Raw genomic sequence first — 18,223 nt, forward strand, 5'->3', positions numbered from 1 at the left:
GCCCTTAATCAGCTGTGGGAATTTAAGACAGCGATTGTGTCTTTGAAGGAGAGGTTGGCTGTAAGGTGGAATGCTGCTGCCAACAAATAAACGTGTTGCTGCTTTCACATGCTTCTGCTTCCATCATCATTCCTGCTGAAACTCCAGCCTCAAAAGGCTGTCAAACCGACACCCCTAAACCTAAAAACATGGTTATGGCAACCTAGATTTGATGGGACAAAAGTAGAACCCTCTGGAAAACACGGCTCCCGTTACATTTGGCGTAGAAATGAACAGAGCATTTCAGGAAAAGAACATCATGCCTGTGTGGTGGTGGCCATGTGATGGTCTGGGGCTTATGTACTTAGACATCAGCATAGTGATCCAAAGCGCATCACTATGTCCGAATGGCTCAAAAGAATCTCTTGGAGTAGCCTAGTCAAAGTCTGGATCTTAATCTGATTGAGATGCTGCAGCATGATCTTAAAGAGACCTTTCATGCTCGAAAACCCTCTAATGTGGCTGAATTAAAACCATGTTACAAAGAAGAGTGTGTCCATATTTTTCCTCGGTGATGGAAAATAAAACAATGCCAGTTATTGGGAACGTTTGATAGAATAGTGGCACAACTAGTTAATAGGTTTAGAGAACAATTACTTATTATCAGCCTGATGGATATGTATAGTCAATTTGATCATTGTTTAAAAAGGCCCTTTGTGTATGCTAATGTTATATTTGAATGATTTATTTATTTGATAATCTGACACAAGGGCGACAAAACAACAAAACCAGAAAAGGCCTGTAACACTCTTTAAAGCATTATGTATTTAAAAAAAATATATCATCATCATTTATATTGCCATAATAAATTCCAGAAATAATAATGACCTGAGCTAACTTCCTTTCAGCTGGATGTAACAATCATCTTCTTCTTAAACCCCAGGTTAGTGGCAACATATTTTTTAAACTTGTACTAGTTTACAAAAGTTAATTAAAAAAAACCTCTGGAGGCATTTCTAACATTTGTAGCTTTACTAAAGTTAGAAATGTGACACAATCTACTGCACAAGTAACACAACCTTCTGCACAAAAGGCAGAAAAGCATTAAGACCGGTATTTATCCCTTTGGTGTTCTCTTCCAGTTTGAGCCATACTGTTTTCATGTTCATGGCCACAATGAGGATAGGATGGAATATCCAGACTAACGTGTATGTAAAACAACATGCCCTGGAAAACACATCCTGACAGATGGAAATACACATCCATCAGCAAACAATTTTGTGTAACATAATGATACGCCTGTGGCTTAGAAACTAGAGTCAGAGCTATTTCCTGCTTTGCACGGTGGCAATAATTATACTGGTTGGGCCTTCACGCGTGGACACACACACATACTGCTAGTCAGTCTGTTTGACAGCAGGGATTAGTGAGCAGTGCGGTTAATGCCCGATAATGAGCATCCAGCTTATCGCCCACAGAATCATGTGTGCATCTGGGAGAGTGTGCATATCAGAAAAAGAGCAAAGGCAGGAACAGACAGTTCTACGGTAGATTAACTGTTTCATTGTGAGCTTTAATTAATTCCCCACTTCTGATTAGTAAAATGTGCCTCAGTTTTATTTTTTTTTATATTCAACCAAATGTAAGTAAAAGACTTCAATTGGCAGTATAGATGTTATTAGGGGTATTGCACCTATTCCTGATTAATCTCGGCCTAATATTATCAAAAAGCTTTGACGTTAAAGATGATTAAAAAATATGTTTTCAAAGATGATTTCAGATTTATGAGTTTATTACTGTGTAATTCCAGTGTCATATGTAGGCTAATTAAGCTAACGTGCCCTGTTCTTTCCTGTTGATTAGTGTTTCAACACAATATGTTATTTATTCATTGTCATTTTTGTGGCACCAGTGGCCTATAATGAAAGTAGGCTGACAGGAAGGAGGGCTGAGAGAGAGAAGGCCATGTCAAGGACTAAGGCCTCTGTATATGGGTTGTGCACACTACCCCTGCACCACCGGCATGCCTAACACAATATGTTTTGATGGCATATCCTGGTGCTTTATTCTTGCTCCAAACACATCTCTGCACATGTTTTGTATGAACCAATCAACATGCAGCCAGGTCAGAGAAGATGTTTTTTGATGCATCCCCAGCAAAAATGTGCCTCCTTTCAGATATACCAATAAGTGCGTGCATGCGTGTGTAATTTTGTTCCTATTTTTTCTGGACTTACTTCATAACATTTGTTTTGTATCGTTTGGTCAAATGGTTGTGGGTTGTTCTGACCCTTAGCCAATTTTTGCTCCCATTTCTTACGTAAGCATTGCCACTTTATCCCAGGCTCCTACCCAATTGTACACATAAACCATTTGGTACCCATGGAGGAAAACATTAATGACGATGCTCAAATCTAACTGGCAATTTTATGTTTTTATGTATTTTTTTTCTAAAGCTTTCATATTACACTCTATTTCCATTAATTGTATGTCCAGTCCCCCACATGGGTCAGTTCAGTTATTGAAATATGAGCAATTATGCATCCAGATAACAGCCTTCTCTGGCTAGATATTATTTATTAGTTTCATAAGCAGATTTCATTTTAGTAGAATATGAGTAGATTACAGATAATTTCTTTAAATCCTCTGTTGTCAAGGTGGTTAAGTACAAACTCAAGCATGTACGAAACGTGACAGAGGCTTTGATTGCATACCCAAAAAAAGTCAGGGATTTAATGACCAGTATCGTAAAAGTCCTAAATGATGAGCACTGAGTCAAAGACATCATTATTCATGCTCATAAGGATTCACAATGAAAAAGATCACATGCTGAAATGTTTCTGCAGACAGAATTACACAGGATCGACTAGAGCAGTATTGAACAAAGAACAATAGCTATGTTTACATGCACAAAATTTCACTATCGGATTTAAATGTATTCGGATTAAATAACCAGATTGTACCATTTATATGGGCACACAACCAATTAATCCGATCATAATGTGTGTGTATATATGCACCTGAATTTATTCTGAATATAACCACTCTGACATGCACATTCATCAAGTACCTCAAAAAAAAACACAGAAGAAGAAGTACTTCCATCTTTGCTAAACAACAAAAAATAGTAAACAAAGCAGTATTATACAAGTTTGTTTGACTTTCAAGCGCCCAGGCTAGACTTGCACGATGTTCTAATTATGGTTGAAACGTTACTAAGTAAGCAACAATTTTGAGCTCTTATTTTTTTTAACACAAAGGTTATATAGGGGACCCCAACAGTTTTGCCTTCTGACGTGTTTCCGCCACTTGCAAATGTGGAAATATGTTACGTTTACATTGGGTGCGCATGCGCACTCGGGTCAGTTTACCACATGCAGAATAACTTGAGTCTAACAAGCGTTTACATGCACATTGATGGTATGATCAATAGGCATAAACCACCCCTCTCATTTGGATTACAGTTTAATTCCGATTGAGTTTAATCCAATCATCATATTCCGATTGGCTTGTTTACATGATGCTTTTTATTCCAATCGAGCCTTTATTCCGATTATTTTTGTCTATGTAAACATAGCTGGTGACAACCAGCATGTTTATACTGAGGGAAAAGTAGAGAATGATGTTGAAGGCAAGTGAGTTAATCAAGGGATTAGGAACAACTGTGGAAGAGAGCAAACAGGCAAGCTGAACAATATACACAGAGGATGCTAAACAACACACAAATAAGATACAAACTAAGGGGAATGATTAATGCTTTAAGAATAATCCCTCTGTCTTGCACTTACTCTTTGGGATTTTGCTGCACCGCTAGCATTGACACAAAACATTTGATAAGGTTATCAGCATCCAAGGAGCATTTTGATATTTAACTTCTGATAAAAACTGATGCATCCAAATCAGTGAAACATCATGAATATTTATTTCTTTATTTATTACATAATAAACAGTTAGAATATTTTCCTATGTATGGATTCTGCTTTTACAAGAACAAAGGTTAGTGTGGTGATGTAAAAGTGCTACGTAAGACATGTATTCCTCTACTGGAGTCATTTTTATTTACTTTAATTCACCAAGAGAGTTCTCAACGTTTATTCTGTCTGGCGTTTACATTTCACCAAAAGCCAGGACCTTAGTGGCAGACATGCAGCTCACTGAGCAGACAACAGATGCGGAGAAAGAAACAATCAGACTCTCTCTTCATTGTTCTTGGGGATTTTAACAAGGCTCTCCAATGAACATCCAAAATACTGAGGGCATGTAAAATGACCCACTGCATCATTGTTGCACAGCTTTAAAGGAGGCATACCATGCTGTAAGCAGGGCTGCTCAGGGACTTTCTGATCAGTGTCTGCCTCATCTCATTCCAACTTGCAAGCCAAACCTGAAAACCTCTAAGCCTGTGGTTAGCACTGTGAGGAAGTGGACGGATGAGTCAAAGCAGATATCACAGGCATGCTTTGACTGCACAGATCGGAGTGTGTTTGAAATGTCATCCACTGGACTGAATTATTTTACTGACTCTGTGACAACAATCATCAGTTTTTGTCTAGACATGTGTTTGCAGATTAAAACCTTGGACGCATATAACAACAATAAACCATGGTTCACTTCACACCTGAGGAAGATGCGTAAAAACAAGGGAGTGGAGATTGAGGCCTGCATAAGCAGGCCAGGAACAAACTCATCACCGAGATCAAGGCAGGTAGCGGAAGCTACGGTGAAAAGCTGAAACACAGTTGTTCTACTAATGACCCAGTCAGGGTGTGAAATGCTGTGAGAAACATCATGGCTTACAGGAGCCTGTACACCACCATGAGCAGAGTCCCTGTCTGACAGACACTCAGGTCTTCAACAAGTCTCTGGAACTGTGTGAGGTTCCTTGTGCTTCAAACAATCCACCATCATCCAAAGAAAGGCGCCATCATGGGGTTAAATGACCACTGGCCTGATGTTTTATCAGCATAAAATCCTTTGAGTGACTGGTGTTGAAGTATTTGAAGGAAATGTCAGGCCCTCTGCAGGACCCCGGTGAGTTTGCTTACTGGTCAAACAGTTCAGTAGCTGATACAATCAACCTGGACCTACACTTCGTCCTGCACCACTTGGACCAGCCAGGAACATACATCAGGATCCTGTTTGAGGATCTCAGCTCACACAAACAGGATGCTGATGTACATTCAGGATTCAATCAGTCCAGACATCCTCCTCCAGAAGTTCACCAGGCTCGCAGTACCAGCCTCCTGTGTTAGTGGATCACCAGCTTCCTGACTGGCTGACCGGCAGCAGCAGGTGAGTCTGGCGAGTGTCTTCTCCAGCACAGGAACCATCAACCCTGCTGCCCCACAGGGGTGTGTTGTCCCCCCACTCCTCTACGCTCTGTACACAAATAATTAGACCTCAATGACACCATTTTCACTAGTCTAGTTTCCCGGGAACTCGGAACACTGTACTTTTCGCGGTAACTCGAAGAAACTGCTGGTCATCTTCTACACTGCCATTATTTAGTTGGTCCTTTGTTAGTCCATCAACGAGTGGTTTGGTTTAAGTTTAATAAATAAAAATGCTCAAAACAGGACAAGTCTAGACTGAAACAAACAATTAAGTGTGCAGAGAAGAACCTGAGACCTGACCTTCCCTCCATCCAGGACCTGCACAGGTCTAACATCAGAAAATAAGGCAGTTAACCCCACACATCCTGCATACAAACGGTTTAGACTTTACCTTTCATGTCAGTGCTACAGACGGGTATTTGCTAAAACCAGCCACCACAAAGACAGTTTCTTCCCCCAGGCTGTGTCTCTGATGAACACTTGACAGTCAGAGTGCCCAGATTAATGCCATGCTTATTTGCACCAATCCAATCGCGTCGTCCTCTTTTCTTAAACATCTATATACTAATTTACAACACGTATTTACAACAAAAATATTTATATTCACCTTTTTTATATGTGTTGTACTTAAATGTCTGCACTGAGAGTAAAGCGGAATCTATGTCAACTTTGTTGTTCTGTGAAGCAACTTGGCGAATAAGCCTGATTCTGATCAATAGAAATGCATCAGATTTAACATTGGTCTGGTTTAGATTGTTGAAAATATTTGTTTCAAGCGCATCTGAGAAAAGCCAAACGAGTCAATCAAAATTCCAAATTTGGGATTAATTCAAAAATCTGTGCCTCGAGTACTTTCCAAACTGAATAGACTTTTGCATTATGAGTCTCTAAACAACTGAAAATAATACAATTTTGAAAGATTTGGGACCACTTTTTTGGTTCCCAGCACAAAAGCTAAAAGGGCCTCATTGACTTGTGCCATTCTGCTTAAACAGCATAATTTTGCCTGAGAGCTGTTAGCTGAGAGATCTCCCATTACCGCACAAAGACACAGATGGAAGAACAATTATAGCACACAAGTAATCCTCTTGATCCCTTTCTTGCAAACTTCCTCTCTTTTACACATGATCTCTGTCTCTCCATCATTTTTATGGTCCTCTGTCCCAGTCGTTGCTATGGTAACAAGCAATGCGGGGGCTGCGATGCAGCACACATCACACCCATGTCTCCGAACTCCCTGGAAGAGAGGGAGAGCACGGGAGACAAATGGATAATAGGTCTCTGGCGTGCATTTGCTGGAGTTTGAAGAGAATAAATGTCACTTGAAACCCAGGTGAAAAGAATTCATCATCATGTTTAAGCAGCGCTAATTTTAGATTTCTGATTAAATAGGTAACAATTGCAAAGCGGAGTTTCGTCTTACACCTCTTTGGGTAGTTGCTGCACCTGGCCGACACCTGCAGACTGCAGACTATCTGTGCTTTGACAGCTAATGATGTGATGTGACACGTTCAGGGTTTCACCAAATGCTTGTAAATTAGCAGCTCTAGATCGAGCTAAACAAAGTAAGCGACACTGTTCAACAGGCAATCGTCACAACGCTCTCTTTCCAACTCCAAGTCAAGTAGCATTTGTTGAATCACTGAAAGGTTCCACCTAAAATGACAGACCGAGGGAAAGAAAACACTCAGAGAAGCGGCTGAGAGGCTGGTGACGCTGCAGAGATTCATAACTCAATTGAGAGAATCTGTTGACGAGACAACTATCAGTCATGTGCTTCCCAATGATGGCCTTCAGAAAAGAGCGGCGAAAAGAAAGCCATGGTTGAGGGAAAGTCAGAAGTAACAACACCAAATTCACCTTATGAAATAAACAAAAAAAACATGTATAACTTTCTTTTGCTACAGAATCATCAGCTACTTTAAGTGTATTTATCACATGAAACCCCAATAAAATACAAGAGAATTTGAGGTTGTAACATGAATAAAATGTATTAGGTGTTGAAGGCATGTATACGTTTCCAATTTATAATCTCTATAATAAACTTGATTGCACTCATCTAAGACATCCACATATTGCCATTGTTATGAATAAGGACAAACAGTTTAAATGGAAATATGCAGTAAAGCTTTTTCCTCAAAGCTATTTATTAATGCGCTTCACACAAAAGCAAGAGACTGGTTTTGTAATATGGTATCAGACATAAGACTCAGCTCTTCAACCGACTCAACGTTCATATATTTTCTTCATTGGACTCCTGAGGTCATTCCTCAGATGAATAAAACTTCACATTTCTTTTAATTAACACCAGGGCAGAACTAAATTAAGGACCCATTTATTTCCTGTCCAGGCACTTCAGGAGATAGCCGAGCAGGTTACAGATAGCCTTTCCAATGTGTGATGGATGAAGTGTATTGTGCTGAGGAGACAAAGCATCTGTAAAGGTTATGAAATAAAGTGTAGAGACGGAAAAAAGTCAAGTGTCGACATGGAATGGGAGTGGGTCAGGGGCAATGAGCACAAAATGCGAAGGCTACGTCCTTCTTGATAGGTTTGTACGAAAAGGGACATTCGAGTATCAAACATGAAGAAGCAATATTTATTACGGTGTGGATTACTGTGACAACAACCATTAAAAGGATTATGATGTGTGTAAGGGTTTGGGTGAGAGTATTAATGTGTCTGAGCACGCAGAACCTCTGATGTAACAGTCAGTTTAATCCCCCCCCAGAAAACGACGCAACAGAAGACCAAAGAAGGAGCTCAAAACACACAATCTGCTCAACCGATCAAAAGAATCCCATCCAAAAGTGAAAGATATATATTTACTTTGCACTAGCTTCTCTTTGCTCCTCATCCCTACCGCCACCATCTGTCTGTCATTGCCTCCCCATACTCTCTAATACCAAGCACTTTTCCCATTGGAGTGCTGTAAGAGGATAAGACCATTCCCTGGGAGAGCAATGAGAGGATAAATTGCACGCGTTTGTGTGTGTCTCCCCGTGTCAAAGTCTGCCCATGTGCACACAAACGCCTGGACTTTTACAGGTGATGCAAACGGTGGTCACTTTAAATGTAAAAATGTTTTGAGCATAAACGTAGCTCAGTGTCGGCATGCTGGAGACCATCGATAAGTCTACATTATTTGGGTCAAGTGTTAGATGGAGGTGCATAAGCAGGTCTGCATGCCTCCGGGTCTGCCCTACATACTATAAAATCTACTAATTCCCTGTCAAGAGACCCGCTCCATGTTTCATTTTTCCTGAATTTCTCAGTGGGTTTCTTGTTGCAAGGGTGAAAATCTCTTGGTCTGCACATTGACAATAAAGATAACCTGGTGCAAAAAAAGGTAGAAGAGCCGAGTGAATTGATTTAGGTAAAAAAATAAAAAAATAAATGAGGTGATCACTGTAATATTGATAGAGGAAAAAGCAAAGCTGCTTTCACTCTGTTCCTTTTCTTGCTTTGCATCTCGGCATCTTCTAAAAGAGGGTTTAAGTGCGAGGACATGCGGGCAATTTTGTGCATCAGAAGTATGTTTGTCGCTTATGATCCATTCTGAATACTGCATTTGTATTGGGATCAAGGGTGTGAATCCATTGTATTTTGTTGTTTCAGAACAGTGCGTGTGACTTGGCTTGGCTTCACCACCTTGTCTTAGTCATAGATTTATTTCATAGTCTATATTTCTAAGAAATTATCCGGGATTTAAATATCAATGCTCCATGAGTGCAGACAGTATGGCACAGCATGAGATTAAGTGATGCTATTATTGGGTCATTGCTGCAACACAGGGATCACAGACACATTGAGCCTGTAGCTGTGGCACCCATGCAACATAGGCTTTAAAAAGATTCAAATCCATGGCAGCTTGGTTTAGCTGGTGATCAAATTGTGTATACAACAGCATGTTAAGTCAAAAGTATTACATGACAACAGCATTGCACATCGCTGTCCAATTGAAATGAAGGGAAGAAAAACAACAAGGTGATAGGGGTATAGCAAGTAACAACCTTTAACTCTAGAAAATGTATTTCTCATAAATTTACTTATGTAATACATACTTTCTTAATTGAAAAACAGTATACTCCCTGATTTCTGTGTGGTTAACAATTACACAGACTCAAATTGTTTTGTAGAACCAGTAAAAGGTCAGAGGTGCAGTAGACTTTAGATGTAGTATGATGTAATCTTTTTCAGAGGACTAAACTAAATAATAATATTAAGAATACACAGATATAATTCATGTGCAGGCTATCAGACGGAATGGGAAAATGATGGGTGTTAAAAAAAGCAGAGATATAGAATCTCAAAGGTTTGAGTTTAGAGTGACAGATGATGCCATGTTTCATTACTGTCAGACATAAAATATTCAATGGATCAATCCAGCTCCTTTTCCCATGTGGGTAAATACTATATATGTTACAGTCAAATTTGTTTATTAAGATATTTAAAAGCTGTGACTTTAACTGTTACGATAAATCAGAAAAAGTACACATTTGCCGATAAACAAAATGAAAATAGATAAAAAGTTAAACCAAAATGTTAAACGGGTTTAGAGTAAAGTACACTCCAAAAAACACCTCAGGGAACTCAACAGTAGTTTGTGGCAACACTTTTAGCAGCAATAACTTAGCATTCTTTCTTTGTTGAAGCCTAGTCCCATGTTTCCAAGCCACTGTGCAAAATAGGAAAGCCAAGAGAAAATGCTGTTCAAGGGAGATGTGTGTTGATCTTAAAAGACAGGAATGGCTGCAGTGGCGACAAGAAAGCAGCTACTTGCTTTAACTAAATCTGCAGTCAACCCAATGAAAAGCTTAAAACAACTGAAACTATGAAAAAACGAGGCTGCACAAGGACACAAGTTTATCCTGCCACAATGTACAGTGACAAGGATGGTTAGGGAGGTTAACAAATCTCCAAATTTTGCTGTTGGAGCACTGCAGGAAAGAGTGGCATCCTGGGGCCACCAAGTCTCCAAAACAGCCATTAAATACCATCTACAAGCTAATCTGTTGTTTTGGAGCCATGCCAGAAGTAAGTCTTTTCTGGGGTATCTTGCAATCAGAAAGCTGTGGATTTGATTCTAGCTTCCCTTGTCACATCTCAATGTGCCCCTGGGCAAGTCACTTAACCCCAAGTTGCCGACCGATCGCAGTATACTTTAGGTGAATGAATGTGTGCATGTTAGTGAGTGTAATTGGGTGAAAGTGGCTATATTGTAAAGCTCATTGCGTGCTCAGTATGACTAGAAATGCAAGTATAGTCAATTTATTTACCATTTGTCTTACCTAAATTTGTGGAGTTTTCTAAATCCTACTACGACTTTAACTGGAAACACAATCTATGGTCAAATGAGGCAAAGGTTGAGCTTTTCAGCAGCAAACTCTCCAGGTTCGGTTTTGCTGAGAAACGAAGGAACATGTAAAAACTGTCATGAGTACACCGGCATACTCGGGCAATGTATTTTAGATCTGGAATTACGGGGGGGCTGGTTAAAGTCTTTTGTATTGCTTTAAACTCTTTAAAATGCCAGACCTTCAAAAAAAAAAAGACAAACTAATGGCTTCTGCCAGATAATTGAATATGGATCATTACTAGGGACTTTCTGCGGGATAGAGAACCCAAAATGTATCCAAATAAACAAAGAAACGGTTAGTCAGACAGAAAATCCATCATCTGCCATGGCCATAACAACCCCCTAGCGGGAACTACTTCAGAGAGCTATGGGGAGAGCTGAAAAGAAAGGATGAGAGAGGATGGTTTGGATGATTTAGAAATTCATTAGCTCCTGTGGGCAAAAACTTGTGCTTCTGTTGTGATTTTGTTTATGTTTATGAAATTGGTCTTATGGTCAGGTACACTTATCAGCACATGTTTATTGAGAGTTTTACTTTTAAATACTCTGAAAATGTAAAGGTAGGAATAACTGTTATACAAAATAATTTAATGGTTTTATCTGCAGCACGTGAAAGTGAAAAAAATTAGGTTTCCCGTTAAAATGATTCAATGCCAAAATGTTCCTTTTCTTATTATGGGCTGAAAATCTCCATCTTGGTAGCACTCTCAACCCATAAAAATGCTAGTTCTATTTTTAAAAAATCTGCTCAATAATAACATTAGGCTAGAATATGTGACCAATGCTTTGAAACAAGCATTTCCCCCTTTCTCCTCATTTCCATTGAACGAGTTCATTAAGCCTAGTAGGGTGTGTGTATTAAACCATGCTTATTTAATGGTGAAAACGTTGCACCTTATTCAAAGAAGCTTCGGTCCCTCTTCAGAGAAACCAGAAAGTGGAACAAAAGGCAAAGACATGAAGAGAGAAAAGCAAAGTGTCAAAAAGTCAAGAATGTGCAAAAGGAGAAAGGAAACAGAGGCCAAAAGACAAAGACAGGTACTGACAGAAAATAGCAGGGAACCACCAGTGAGCTGAATAAAACATTCTTTGATATATGGGGGAGTTTGAGCTCTACAGCTTTTTGAAGTCAATCTGTAGTTTGATTTTTTTTTTTTAGGTTTAAAACGTGAAGACACAAACTTCCTGTGAGAGTTCTTTGATACGCGTTTGACATGTTTGACACGCGGAATCAAAGAGATCCAAGATACATTAGTGAAATATTTCTTTTTACCAACCTCAAAGTGAAAAAAGGGCCGTCATGTGAGACAATAAAACTAATTTCAGTTCAGCCAATGCCAGAGCAGTGTGCCAATCTGGGAAGGATTAGTGGCCCTGGCCTAACAAAGTGATCCAACTGAGCACTCTGGCTAGAACAATTATGGGACTTTTAAATTTTTATTTATTTATTTTATTTGTATCCTTTAGAAATCCCTTTTCCTAAAAGTTAGAATACCAAGATTAAAATGTTATTGGTTGGATTATTAAAGCAGGTGTGCTTTACAACCTTCCAGTATTTTGCAACTTGTGTGGTTTAAAAATGCACTATATAAATAAATTGACATTGACAATGAAGTAACTTTTCAACAGCTTATTTGTATTTTAAGTGAAGTCAAATTTACTTAGAATGCACATTTTACAAAATTTGATATTGAACTGGTAAAATACAAGACAATAAAACGAGATCACACAGACAAGGTTTAAAAGCCAGTGAATAACGTCTTTTAAACCTGTTTTTAAAAATCATTGATATGGTGGGAGCATGTAGGGTTGACCGCTTGTGGACTACTGCTGTAAATGTGGCCAAGATGGTGCATGTATCCTACTAATGCGCGATAATGCATATTCCACACATACATAGGATTGAATTGGCAGCACTTTGACGTCAACTTGCAGTCAGGGTTATGCTTAATTTAGCTAATTCATTTCATAAATACCCAAATTTATATCAAGGACAGGGGACAACACAGTGAGAGGGAGAAAGTCCATCTATGTGCAATAAAGATAGCCCAGAACAGAATCAAAGCCAGAACAGCAAAGAGGCGTCGGACATCTCCCATTCAGTGTTTTAAAGCGCATATGCTGCATGTGTCGTAAATCAAACAAATACTGGCTTGAATTGTTTTTTTTTTTTTTTTGTTTTGTTTTTGCAAGAGGCTAGAGAAATAACCATATAAACACATATATAATAAAACAAGACTCTTCATCTTCCTCCACTCCTCTAAACCATCCATCATGTATTACAGCTAATTCCTCAGTGTTTAATTAGTAGCAGTACTTTTCGAAATCATATAAAAAAAAAAATGGAGCAGGATTAATTTCCATCGTTCCCCCTATTAAATGACACGGGCAAATTACCTTAACACTAGAAAGCATAATGCAGATTCAAACGCACACATTCGCAGAAACAGATTCTCTGGGTCTATAGCCGTATGGCAGAGATCTGTCTTCTAGCCCCTGATACTCACATAATGTTACAGTCTGACTTTGAATCTATGATTATTCATGTTTTGGGGAGGGGGGTTACCCTCTATCTTAGTGCCAAACACCCTCTTCTTTCTTATCCTTCTCCACCAGTTTCTTGCTCTAAAGGTTTTGTCCCATCTGAGTAACACAAAAAATCTGTTTCACAAGCTTTCTGCTTTGAGACACTCAGATGTCTGTTCCTAATCGTCCCTAGCTGGAAACCCCACGAAAGCCCAAGCAGAGTGATGTGGAAAGGTGGAAGCCTTTGACCTTGAATAAACAATCCTAGGAAATTAATTTGTGTATATCGCCCCATTCCAGTCTGAAAGAAAGGAGGGAGATGGATTCAATGAGGGGCACCGAGAAGGAAGGCTGGAAGGATGAAGCCCCGCGAAAGAGGAGGGAAAAATAGAAGCTGCCTAGGCAGGTAAAAAATAGACAGTAAGCAGGCTTAATCATATTGTTGATAAGCGTGTTTTCGGTCATTTATTTATTTAGTGGAAGGCACTGTCAACAATTTGAAACACAACACTTTTACAGATCCAGTCATGCGGACTTATACAAACACGGATCACCCACACATGCACAAACCCATTCACATAAACACATGCGCATGCGCCGCATGTAGTATCATCCCTGCTGCTATGCTGGATTCATCCAAATATGGTTGAGGCTATTTCCATGGCAACAGCAGAAAGAAGGGGTGCCGACTTCTGCGGGATGATCTCCAGAGAGAGTACGCTTGACTTCTGATTCAAACTACTCTTTTTTTATTTTATTTTTTTCTCTCTCTGGATTCATTCACCAGTGCAGTCATTCTTTCAGCAAATAGTTACTATATGCAAAATTCGGCCTTGGTTACGCTCTGGCTGCCGTGCCGATTCATGCACAACCTGCAGGCCAGGCTCCAAACCCTGTGACCAGTCGTCTTTAAGCCATTCTATGATCAAATCTTTTGCTTTATAACCAATGCTGGGGTTTATTTCCGGCTCTTTTTTTTTTTTTTGTTCACGTCAACATTATGTATTATATAGATTGCATCAGCATGAAACGTGAAGCGGAGCTACCACAAATCAGGAAAAATAAAAAAACTACCCATCATAAATAACAGAAGAGGAGAAGACACACACCGAGAGGTCAGGGGGTGAAGGCTGAGCTTGGGAGCGACACATATATCACACTGTTGTAACAGACATGACCATAAAAGAAAATGATGTCTCTGTTATGTCACCACATAAGTCACTATTATAACATGCGGCTCTGCATCTCATGGATGGCTAAACGATACGGGCAGAAGAGACGCGGAAGCTGAAAACGGTCTCCGTCTGCCATTGGTAAGACCTCGCTGTTCAGGAAGTGGAGGACATTTTACATAAAAGGAAAATAAAAGATCATTTCTTTTCCCTGACATGACAGAAAGCCAGTGTGCGCCCTCAGAAAGCCACACATGTCGATGTGTGAAAAGACCAGGCGCCAACGGTTATATATCTCAACCCAGCCACTCATTAATGAGTATGCAGCCCTGTGCACCCACGAGGAATTATAGGACTGAAACAATCAATAGACCGGAGCAAAAAGATGGGCCTGTGTGTCTGCACGGCTAAGAGAGGACGTACGTCTTCTGGTGACGTGTTAGCCAAGTGCTTCATTTCTGAATTTCTCATTCATTTAATTAACTGCATGGGAGAAACAAATCCACAGACGACAATTATTAGCACTGTTAAAATTAGGCGCTGTTATTAAGCCAAAATACTAAAGCCAAAATGCTAAAAAGCCTAATTATGTAGAAATGAATGGGCCAAATACTTTTTCACAGCCTTACATTTTGTAGATTATATGTTGTTAAATAGTATATTGCCCATTACGTATTTGTTCTGTAAAGAAAACATGTGGTAAATGATCACTTTGTTTATTAAGGAAAAAACACTTTGTCTTTATGCAAGAACCAACAGCTGTGGTGGGATCCGTGATTTCCCTTCACACATTCTGATAATTGCCATTGTTTTAAACATTATTTCCTTGTATGCATACATTACTATCCTTGAAGCAGACATCTCTAAATTCATAACATCATTCAAACAGGGTTAAGTCCAATAGTTTTTTGTTGTTTTTTTTGCCCTTGAAAAGCAGTTCATGCAGGGAGGACAGGCAATTGCAGTTTGATCTGAGTGCCTCCAAAAAGGTCCAGGCCAACAAAACGAACCACCCAGACAGTTTTAATACATTTTTTTAGCACTGACACAAAAAAAGTCATCAAGTATTTTCAAACTATCTGTCCAAGGAAGCTGAATAATCTGCTTCATCGTCGTCATCTGTATGCTCCTCTGGTAATGTAATTATCTGGTGCTAAACGAGTGTCTGCCCAGCTGGCTTAATCAGAACTTCACTCCGCAGACCCCAAGTGAGTGGGGTACCCACCCATGACAGTCTCTAATTTATAACTGTGGTCCGTTTATGATATACATGCTAATGGAGACTGATATTCAATTAACTGGACTGACTCAAACCCGACTGGCCAGACGTAGACATGAAGTGAAAGCTTTCCATTTCATGGAAATATTAACTTTCAGTTTCAACAAATGAAATGCCAAATGTTCTGTGGTTATATAAATTACTTTCTGACAAATGAAAGCAGTTCTAAAGTTAAAAAAAAAGTATGTTAAATCTCTGACAGGGCGACGCTGTGTGTAAAATGTGGATTCTGATAATAAGCTAAACTCTTGCAGATGAATCTATATTGGGAGTTGCCTTGCTATGTACGTGGCAACCGAAAGCTTGGGGTGAGTTTCTACAACTTCAGATGGTGTAAGAACAGCAGGGAAAGAAAGTGAGGGTAAATATATAAAAATTAATTCAGGCATAATAATTGTATTTCTCAAGTTCGCAAGTGTGACTTGTTGAAGAGTGCTCATAATGGACCGAGACAAACAGTTAATTTAGTAATGTGCCACTTTTTTTTTAATGTAGCTGCTCTTCTGCCAGCAAACCATCTTGTATGTGAAGTCTTGGCATTTGATAAAGTTTCTGCTAACTGATCCCTTTGAATTTGGGAGACAAAATGATCATGATAATTATAAACTGCAAAAAGGGAACTTAAGGTAAGTAAAATCTTCTTGAAATTAGTGTATTTGTTCTTGATTTGAGCAGGTAAATAAGATTATCTGCCAATAGAATGAGTATCTTGACCCCTTAAATACGATAATTAGATATACTGCACTTGAAATAAGATGGTGGAGGTGAGTTAATCCTATTTTAAGTGCAAAAATATTATACCATTGGCAGATAATCTTATTTACCTGCTCAAATCAAGGACAAATACACTCATTTCAAGAATATTCTACTTACTTTTAGTTCCCTTTTTCCAGTGTAATTAATCAATCCATTTCAAAACCTTAGTTTATCAAAGTTTCAAATGAACATCTCCTTCAACTTTATGAGAACATAACCCTCATCTCTGTTTTATTGACTTTCCCTGTCCCACTCCGCTAGACAAACAACCGATTTTACTGCCGTCGATGGCTTTACCTCAGTTGCCGGAGGTGGAGGACGACGATGAGGATGCTGGGGATGAGGAGAGTGATGAGTGAGGTGATAATGAGCATGGTGCCGTCGATGACACACAAATGATGCGGGCTACGATGATGGAAAACACAGCACTGATCTCTGGGGGAGAAGTACAAGTGAAAAGAATTATGTTTTTGGTATTTTAATGGTAATCACAGGATACTGTTCCCATTCTATCAAAGACCCGTTTGTTCTCTACAAATTGGCCGACAAAAGGTGTTGAAATCATTATTCATCCTATGTTAATTAACAGTCGGCATGACAACTAAGGCTGAAGCTCTTATGGTGCAGCTTTCACAAACCAACATGCACAGATTAGCATGAAACAAATGTCCTTTCTCAATGTTCCTTTCGCTACGAAACTGAAGGAGGAACGTTTCTGAGACGGACCCAAAAGCGTATTGTGCAATTCATTTCCAGAATCAACAGGCAGGTGTCTTTGACATATAAGGGCACGCTCAACAAACTATAATCGCATGCAAAAAGCGCGCAGACCGGAGTTTGTACATCTGTCAAAGTCTCAAACTGCAAGCAAAAGATGATCTGCCTGTAAAATAGAGCCATTGAGCAAATTGCATGTCAAAGCCGAGAGAACATAAACGCAATGTTACTCTCCCGCTGCCATCTGCTTCAAAAGGAAAGGATGCCAACAGGAGCGAAACGTGAGTTTATTGAAGACCGTAGCTGTATTTGTTGACATTATATCTCTTGCTGTTGAGAAAAATGGATACTGCACGATCTAAAACCTCCTTGAGGAGTGAGCTGAGCTGACGCTGATAAAATAAGACGTCCTATTTTGCTGTGCTTTATAGCTACTGAGTTTCTAAGCATATGAGTGGCATTACTTTAAATGATTGCTGGATAGACTGGTATTCATTTCAATGTGTTTAGTGCAATTTGCATTGTAAATCTAATGCAGAAGTAAAGGAGAGGCATGCAGAAAACGTGCTAAATATGGAGCAAAATGCAGTTTTTGCTCCAATAAGTTTCAGGTTTTATATGTTTATCTGTGTTGCCTCTGTGACATAGTGTGTATGTGTGCGTGTGTGTTATATAGTTCATTTTCCTTGGACTGTGCTTGGTTGGGTTGAGCAGGAGAACCTTTTCTTAGGAGAAATGCAGCCAATCGAACATCAGTCAACACGACAGAATCACTTCAAAGCCAAACTGACCTGCCGACGAGACAAACTCTCCGACCAGCTTCTGCCGTCTCATGGCCATGAGGATGTTGCGGATGGTCATGCTTCACAAAACACGCTACTACTCTAGCCTTGGGCAGGTGCGCCCTCAGTCTCTCCAGCAGACGATCAAAGCTCTGCTCGCCAGCGTTGCTCCAGATTTTACCTACGGGAAAACATGTGACAAAGTAATAAGTCACTGATCCTATTTTGTTTTGTTTTTATTTTTTTGAGGGGGAGCGGGGGTTGGGGACAACAATGTCCGTTCACTGCTGAAATACATGACAAAAATAATAAGGCACAAT

At 39.5% G+C, this 18,223-nt stretch overlaps 1 protein-coding gene across 1 annotated transcript in view; it reads right to left on the reverse strand.

The window, feature by feature from the left end:
* grm5b (glutamate receptor, metabotropic 5b) overlaps positions 1-18,084 on the reverse strand; it is a gene marked incomplete at its 5' end in the record, with an annotated part of 60,678 nt that extends 42,594 nt beyond the window's left edge. Inside the window, 1 exon segment of the mRNA XM_036129087.1 lies at positions 17,913-18,084. Coding sequence (XP_035984980.1) covers positions 17,913-18,084 — 172 coding nt within the window.
* Between the last annotated feature and the right edge of the window lie 139 nt (positions 18,085-18,223).

This window comes from Fundulus heteroclitus, unplaced genomic scaffold (assembly GCF_011125445.2).
Source record: "Fundulus heteroclitus isolate FHET01 unplaced genomic scaffold, MU-UCD_Fhet_4.1 scaffold_137, whole genome shotgun sequence".
NCBI classification, from domain to species: Eukaryota; Metazoa; Chordata; class Actinopteri; order Cyprinodontiformes; family Fundulidae; genus Fundulus; species Fundulus heteroclitus.